The following is an 8287-nucleotide window of genomic DNA, read 5'->3' as shown; positions in this document are numbered from 1 at the left end:
AAAAACCTTAAAAACTTAATTTGCTTGATTGGATTTCTCTTAAGAAGCGTTCTCTGAATTCTCCGTGTTGTCAGCCTAATCTTGAAACTATTGGGAACCATGTCAACCAAGAAGTTTTCCAAGAGTGCCATCATCAGATCCAAGAAATGAATTGAGAAAATTCTTCAAAAGTGGTGATCAGTGATCCATATCGAAGTTGGAAAAAAAAAATAGGAACAGCTTAAATTTTTGTTGTGTGGTTTTTGTTATTTACTCTGCAATTCAGAGCCAGGATATATATATATATATATATATATATATATATAGAGGACACAAAGCTTGGTAAATATTATATTCTTGAATGACCATTTCTCGATATCTGCATTCCCTGTAATATGGAAAAACATACAAAAATCTTTTCTCCCATAAAAGGAGAATACTGTTTGAAAAACCAATCAGACATCTAGGAACGAAAATATTTTTGTCTAAAATCCCAATTTCTCTAAACTTATAAAAAAGAAAACAAGAAAAAATAACAAAGGAAAAAGAACAAGAAAATGGGAATCCAAACAAGACTATCAAGAGAAATTTGTAGATGTACTTAATTGTACCCAAGCAAATTCCTCTTTGTAACCAACACCTTCACAAGAGGCTTCGCATGTGTACACCATGATTGTTGCCCAGTCAAGAGAGTCAGCATCGTTCTTCACCCCAAAGTAATAAAGCAACTGAGGCAAGATCTGAACAACAAAATGAATAAAGACATCAACATACAGCTGCAGTGGAACTCATTTTAGAGATTTCCACTCCTTTTTTAACTTGATTTTAGATCAGTTGGCTTCCATGAGAAGAAAAGGTTACTAAGGTAAAGATTACGAAGTACCTGAAATTCAAAACATAGGTCACCACCACAATAGCTGCATCTTGGAATATCAGCCTTGGATGGCCGACCGCCTAACATGGGCCACAGTGGTTTAGATGTAGCACTCCTACAATACCTGTTATTGTTAAAGAAAGAAAGAAATAAACATGAGAAACATGAGAAATCAAGTATGCTGAGTGATAGCAAGGACTTTGAATCAATGAAAAGAACAGAGGGGAATTAACCCAAAGAAAAAACAAAGAATCACAATTGGGATCAACTCGATGTCAGTAAAAATGTGTTGATATGTACTTCTAAATGTAATATCTTCAGCATCCAGTATTTGTTTGTTTTTTCTTTTTTTTTTTTTTGGGGGGGGGGATAAACTTCATTTGTTTTCTATTTTAAACAGGATGATTTAGAGAAGGCCTCATGTATAGATAAGCATGTGTTGTTGCCTCTTTTCCCAATGCCATCCTCTATATTAAGGTCATGTAGGATATATGGGTACTTTATAGTTTTTATATAACCTAAGCACTGGTAGAGTTACAACTCACAAGTAATTTCTGGAATTGTGATGGCTTCTCTTAAACTGTTATACGGTGCACAGGAGTCAAAAAAAATTTCCAGTTTCAGTAAAAAGCAGTCTCACCTCAAAACTTGTTCAGGAGCCTTGGCTATCCGCACTTGAAAAGAAGCCCAACACTTTTTGTCACCGTCCTCCTGTACAACAAATTAAATGAGTAATTAAGTGATTCAAACAACCATCTACAACATGCCACTACAACAGTAAAGGAACCAATACCTCAAAATTATATGACTTCATTGTGTCTTCAATTCTGTTCTTCGATACCAATGAATTATTAACATGTCCATCATCTCCAGATACCTCTGTATCATATTCACTTTCATGTTCATTTTTCATCTCATACTCTGGCCATAAACTCTTGCTTGCAACTGCTTAAAATGAAAAACTTTAATGAGAGAGAATTCAGAAAGATCCTTAACATAATTTGTCTAGGCTCTGCAGTTCAAATACATGTACATCTCTATTCTCTACATGACAACTTCATTAAACAGAAAAGTTAATCCTAGAAGAAAATGCACTGAAGCTTTGCCCATTAACATGCCAATTTAAATTCATAGCTGATTCCAACTCAATACCCCAGGGGCACAATCAGTTTTTACTTGCCTTTTTGTGGTTTAATTTGTGTGATTACACCATTATAGGCATTGCACTCGGATAACTGAGGTGAAAGACTCAGCTGTTGACATTCAAGTTTATGACCAGAGCGCCAGTGCATGACCTGAAAAGTAAGAAAACAGGAGGGTCGGCATGGACTTATCACACAAGTGAAAATAAGTAACAATTGAAAACCCTAACTACCTGGTGCTTTTGTGAGCAATATCGTGCTACTTTGCAACTACTACAGAATTTATCTCCTTTCCAGGTGCCACACCAGTTACAGAGTGGAGCTAAAACATGCACACAAGGGGGGAAAAAACATTATGAGTGCAAATGGAATAAATGAACCCAATTTGAGCTGGCTAATGCAGTGAAAGAACAAGAAGCTAATATTGACACTTAGAACAAAGTGATTGCAAAGATGAAATACCAAGTAAGGAAAAATCTATTGCGTATAAACACGAATAAGGCAATTAAGTGAAACCCACAACAATGTGAACTTAACCAGTATTTAATGAAATAAATTAACAGAAATATAAATAGGAAAAGAACATGAAATGAATTGCAAGAGAACTCATAGAAGTAGCATACTGAATTTAGATACACCAAGAGAAGTGTTACTCTCCAAATGGCAAAAGCTTTCTTCTTTGTTATTTCACTTTCCTTTTGAAGTAATAAAATGGGTCATAAGAAACTTTGCATTAAAAATTTAAGAAGCTTCCCTGTTTTAATCAATTGATCAAAACCCCTTCAAGTCAAGAGAGCTGTATAGAAAACCTTGTAGCATAGAACTCAAGTTTCCCGTATATACATGATGTTGGCAGGAAGGGATAGGGAAAAGAAATGAGTAGAGGAAAGGAAACAACTTTGTTTGACAAAAAAGAAAATTGAGGATTAAAAGTAAATTTAACAACTACATTCATAGGGCAGATGGCTTCTTTCTTCTCTCCTATTATGGAGAACTGAATATTAAGGATTTGGAAGAAAGCAAACTCCCATCTCCTACTTCCACCTAACAAAAGAAGGGATGTGCATTCTCGCTTCCTTGTCTTTCCATTTTACTTTCCACTACTGCCCTAACTAAGACATTGTACACCAAGAAAAGGCACTTAATGCAAAATTCATCCTTTGTAATCAAGCAGATCATGATTATAATTTGTGCAATCCTTTAAAAAAATTAAATACTGAGATTATAAAATCTTACACGAACACAACCTTACTTAAATTCTTATACCTAGATGTGGTATCCAAAAGAACTTCAATATAGTCATTAAATTTGAATTTAGAATTCAGCTGTAAAAATAAGAACCCAAAGCTACCTCCAGGGGTTAAAGGTTTGTCAGTCGCATTGCCTTTAGGGGGTTCACTTGAATAATAAGGATTAGCACGAGGCAATTGGCAACGGAAAACCTTCACACTTGAGAAAACAATGAATAGTCAGAAACATAAAGCATATTGAAAATACTAACCTTGGCAGGGGAAAAAAAAGAAGAAAACAGATATTGATTGGAATACCTCCGTGATCGCTTATCTGGATGGTGCTTCCATTGTTCATGTTGATCTCGGAGTAGACAATTCATAGAAAGACACATGAATACAAATAATGTTCGATGAAAAGTTGACTCTTTTTCAACTAATGGAGCATAAACCTAGGAATTCAATCAAGACTAAAATCAGCACAATCAAATTCACCACCTGCTTATCTTTCAATATCAAACTAGTAGTGAGCCCTTCGGACTCGACTCTATCACTATCAAGTAGCTTTACCTTTGGGAACCTCAAGTAACGAGTCAAGCCAAGTGGCTCAGAAATGTAGCAAGCTTTTTGCTTTTTTTTTTTTTTAATTCAATAAAAATATATAACAGAATACAACATTCACTCGAATTTGCCTCGAGTTCTAAACTAGAGCTCGCGTCTGACACAGCATTACCTTGGCTCTGCTTCATTACACCATAAAATAACAAAAAAAAAAAAAAAGCATAAAAAGAAGTACCTGAAGTACGAATTGCAGGGGTTCTCCACATATATCACAAACACAAGACGTTCCTAAAGGCAAATTATCTGGGTCCAACCAAGCCTACGGAGAAAACTTAACAATATCATAAACATCCCACAAATACATATAAATCTTTTTATTTATTCAAATAAAAAAAGTTAGAAGAAAAACATTTTTAGAGGAAAGCAAAAAAATTGTTTACAGGGACGCCTCCAGCTTTGCTTGGAAAGTGTTGACGAAGAAGAGACCAGTTGTGTTCAGGCTTTTCCACAAACCCAAGAATTACAGGTTCTTCTTCTTCATCATCATCGTCGTCGTCGTCTTCGTCTTCGTCTTCTTCATTATCATCTTCATCTAGAGCAATTTCTTCGTCACCGTCATCATCGTCAAGTGCAGTAATTTGGAGGCCATTAAGCTCTTCCATGGAATCTCCCTTGCCATCAACATCCATCTCGATTTCGATTCTTCAGCAAAATTATTAAAAGTAAAAAACTATTTTTAAAATTAAAGAGCTTAAAGAGCTCTTTACTTTGGATTAGATGTTTCGGTGGAATGGAAAAGCCTTGGTTGGTTGGAGAAAGAAGGGCTTTTTCTACGAGTTTTAGGTTTTATCATTACTCGTTTCATTACAGTAATGGGTTTTTGGTAAAGCTGCGTCGTTTCAGAACAATAAATAGAGAGGCTTTACCCAAAAGTCACGTCGTTTTGGGATTAAAAAAAGGCATAAAAATTTCACATAAAAATTTAATAATTAATTAAGTTTTTTATATTTATTATAATCAATTAAGTTTTGTAATTTTTATTTTGAATTAATTAAATTTTTAAATATTTATTTTTATCCAATTGAATCTTTATACATTTATTTTCATAAAAATAATTAACAATTTTTCCTACTCAATTTATAAAAATAAATGTTTTAGTGTTTAATTTATTGTAAAAAATTAATAAAATTTTGAATGATTAATAAATTTCAAGTCATGAATTTTTTTAATATTTTTATCAAAGAGGAAAAAAAAAAAAAAAAGAAAACCAACGGATAGTGATAATGAAAATGCTAGAGGCAAACGTTCTTATAAACACACTCTAGAACCACTCTAATCATCACGTTATGTAAACTTTTAAAATGAAGAGAAGAGGGTTGATTTTAACTGAAAATTTTTTTTAAAATCTAATTCTTGAAAAAATTTTGTTTGGATTTCAAGTGATTAAGATGCATTTTCAAGTTCAACCGAAAAATTTGTAGTTTTAATAATAATAAAATTGAGTGATTAAAATATTATTTTTTTAAAAAAATATTGCATAAATCAATTAATTTAATTTTAAATTTGTTGATTCTTACTTTTTTTAATTAAATTATTTTTAAAACTTTTTCACCTCAAATTTAAGCAAAAAAAAAATAATCCACCTTGCATGATTTGAAGAGTGTGACAATAGTTTGTATATGGTACAAACTAATAAGATTAGTCTAAACACAAAAAAGAATATCCTCATTTTCGATTTAAAACCATTAAAAAAATTCAAATAATAATAGAGTGGTGCTATTTGTGCACTAATTTTCTCTCTTCACATCCTATTATTATTAACATCTAATTTTTTATTTAATACATCCAAAACTCAAACACAAATTTATTAAAAACTCAAACACCTCATTTTCTAATATCTCATCTCTTCTCTTGACTCAACCAAAAACTTCAAGTATTTTAAGCTCTAATCAAGTCAAATTCAAAAACAATTTCACCCTTTTGAAGTTAAAAAGCATAAAATTAAAGGTAAATTATTTGTTCTTTCTAATTTTTTATTTAATTTTATGTTTAATTTTGTAAGATTTTATATTAAAATATTTGAGTGCGATTCAAAACTTTCAAAAATATATTTTTAAAAATTTTTAAAAGTTTTCAAAAATATATGTATGAACACTTTTAAGAACTTTCGAAAATTCAAAGTTTATAAAAATAGATATCGACAATGAAGTGTAAAAAATAATAATAATAATAATTAACTAATGAATATTTATGTAATGTCAGTAAAAATTAAAATTTTAACGAGTATTTTAAAAAATTGGAGTGCAAATAGCAGCACTCATAATTATATATTATTAGAAATGTTTGTGCTTCGCTAAATATTGGAGCTAAATGTAATTAGTTGTTGTCAATAATATATATATATATATATATGGTTAGTACTTAGTAGTTTTAAGATATAATTCATCAATGTTGACATGCTTTCTAAAGAAAATATAACTTGAAAGTATCTTATAATAACATATAGTGTGTTTAGGCTTTAATCAAGTTATGTAAAGTTTTTTTTGGTTATATGCTAATGACTATAACTGAGAAAATAGTTGAATATCAAGTTATATTGTATATCAAACGTTTGTAAAGTTCATGTGATAAACATTTAACAATGACAGCAACTTAAATTGTAAAACGTTTTTATAATTTTAGGTTGAAGATAAATGGTTCTAAATAAAGACCATTACCAGAAAAAATATATATATCCAATATGTGAAACGATATGTCAATGGTTAAGGTACATGTTAATTTTGGGGTATAGTCAAATTAAATATATACCTCAATGTTTTTATTTTGTTATCCGAACCTTATCCATATAATATAAAATACCGTTAATTATTTGAATCTATCAAATGCTCATTTATTAAATCAAAATTGACTTTCAACTTACATTTAAAATTAATTTTTATGGATATTAATAAATAAATAAATAAAAGTTAACTCATAAAAAAATTGTAATTAAAAATTATAATTAAAACATGTAATGAATTAATTTAATTGAATATTACATTAAAAATAAAAAATATTAAATATTAAAATATAATTATATACAACCGGTTTCGAGTAATGGGTAATAAATTTATTATCCTAATTCTACCCAAACCCGACTATAAAATATTCTAATCCTTCTTAATCAAGTAGAATAATGCAAGATACCCATTTATAGGGCACCCATTTTCATCATTAGAAAAGAGGACATCCAGTGAATTTCTTTATAAAACATGCTCGAAAGGCTGGAATTGATTCCTCCATTTGAAGGTCCAAATGTTTGGTTTTTATCAACGTTCTCAACATCCATTTACCATCAGGAACTGTGAATTTTATAAAAATTAAGTTTATAAATAAATTTAATCATTGGGATTTATTTTAAAGTTAAGTTTATAAATGAATTTAATCATTGGGATCCAATAATGAATGATGTAGAACATTCTAATAAAAAGATATCAAAGGTCAACCGCTCATCATAAGAATCTTGTTGACATATTTGCTCCCAAGTCAAAAATCATGGAGGCATTTTTTACATAAGAACCACAGGTTGATCAAACACCAGTTGATTTAGCTTTTTAAGTCTAATTCCAAAAGTAAACTTACATAGATAGTAAGTAGAACAGAGCTCGTCCTCGAGCCTTTAGCTTAATAATTAAAAGCGTTTGAAGAGACATTAAAAATCTGATTTCGAATTAAATTTTTTTTTTTTTTTACTTGTATTAAAGTTTTACCCTTATTATGTAACTAAAAAAAAGAAAAAGAACAGAGCTTGTGCAATGGGCTAAATCATCAAGGAAAAGTTATTTCTGATTGTATTCTCAATAGATCCAATCCCATCTTGAACAAATCACATTGTTCGTAAGGCTTCATCATTGTTCGTAATAATGCTAGGAGGAAACCTAGCATCATTAATATTTTACATGTAAATTGTGAGTGCAAATTGTTTTAATAAACATTCAGGTAAGTAGAGATTTAGCCAAAAAATAAAGTGTTAGAGCTAGGTGATGATGAACATTCAAATAAGTTGTTGGTAGGTGAGACCAGGTGCATATTTCATTATTCTTGTTATCTCATGGTATATCTACTACTTTTATCAGTATATTTTGCTCCTTGGCATCTTTGAATATGTGTCATGAGTTGTTAAAATCAACAAATGGGCAAGAGTGTTCCTAACAACTGAATCATTTAATTTGTATTGCCTTTTTGGACTGAAATTATTAGGAAAATGGAAACTTTTCCTATGATTTGTTGTCAATTACAATTAGCTGCCAACATTAACATTTAGCATGACAAAGATTTCTTAATATAATTTTTTTAAAAATTATCTTTTATTCTTCCACAAACCGATCATGATGATTTGGACCAGTGCAATTCTTACTGATCTGAAAAGCAATTAAAAGTGCAATCACAAAATTTGCATTAATATAATATTTCGAGAAATATTATAATTTTATTAGTTTTATTTAAAAATCAACAAAATTTTA

General features: G+C 30.2%; 1 protein-coding gene across 2 annotated transcripts; it reads right to left on the bottom strand.

The window, feature by feature from the left end:
• Positions 1–318: 318 nt before the first annotated feature.
• LOC111295120 (zinc finger (MYND type) family protein / programmed cell death 2 C-terminal domain-containing protein) lies at positions 319–4669 on the bottom strand. 2 transcript variants are annotated; one of them, XM_022888491.2, is made up of 10 exons: positions 4226–4669; positions 4021–4104; positions 3543–3676; positions 3347–3444; positions 2229–2317; positions 2034–2148; positions 1647–1798; positions 1494–1564; positions 863–977; positions 319–719 (listed from the first exon to the last, which is right to left on the bottom strand). In XM_022888491.2, the coding sequence occupies exons 1-10, from the start codon at positions 4472–4474 to the stop codon at positions 558–560; spliced, it is 1269 nt and encodes a 422-aa protein (XP_022744226.2). In that variant the 5' UTR covers positions 4475–4669; the 3' UTR covers positions 319–557. The 2 variants fall into 2 exon arrangements, with proteins under 2 accessions (XP_022744226.2, XP_089599466.1); XM_089743340.1 differs by having other exon boundaries at positions 3248–3444; positions 4226–4596.
• Positions 4670–8287: the final 3618 nt, after the last annotated feature.

Source organism: Durio zibethinus, chromosome 14, assembly GCF_047325235.1.
Source record: "Durio zibethinus cultivar Kanyao isolate XHJ-2024 chromosome 14, ASM4732523v1, whole genome shotgun sequence".
In the NCBI taxonomy this organism is placed as follows: domain Eukaryota; kingdom Viridiplantae; phylum Streptophyta; class Magnoliopsida; order Malvales; family Malvaceae; genus Durio; species Durio zibethinus.
Note: the sequence above shows the minus strand (reverse complement) of the source record. Positions and strands in the feature narration are given on the sequence as shown.

What these genes read in the sequence shown, in the direction of transcription:
- LOC111295120 (XM_089743340.1), bottom strand. Translation starts at nt 4,474, where the DNA reads ATGGATGTTGATGGCAAGGGAGATTCCATGGAAGAGCTTAATGGCCTC. An exon ending in ATCTAGGTATAAGAATTTAA is followed by an intron (nt 2,318 to 3,247) that starts GTAAGGTTGTGT and finishes TGCATGTTTTAG; the next exon opens with CTCCACTCTGTAACTGGTGT. An exon ending in ACCTATGTTTTGAATTTCAG is followed by an intron (nt 720 to 862) that starts GTACTTCGTAAT and finishes TTTGTTGTTCAG; the next exon opens with ATCTTGCCTCAGTTGCTTTA.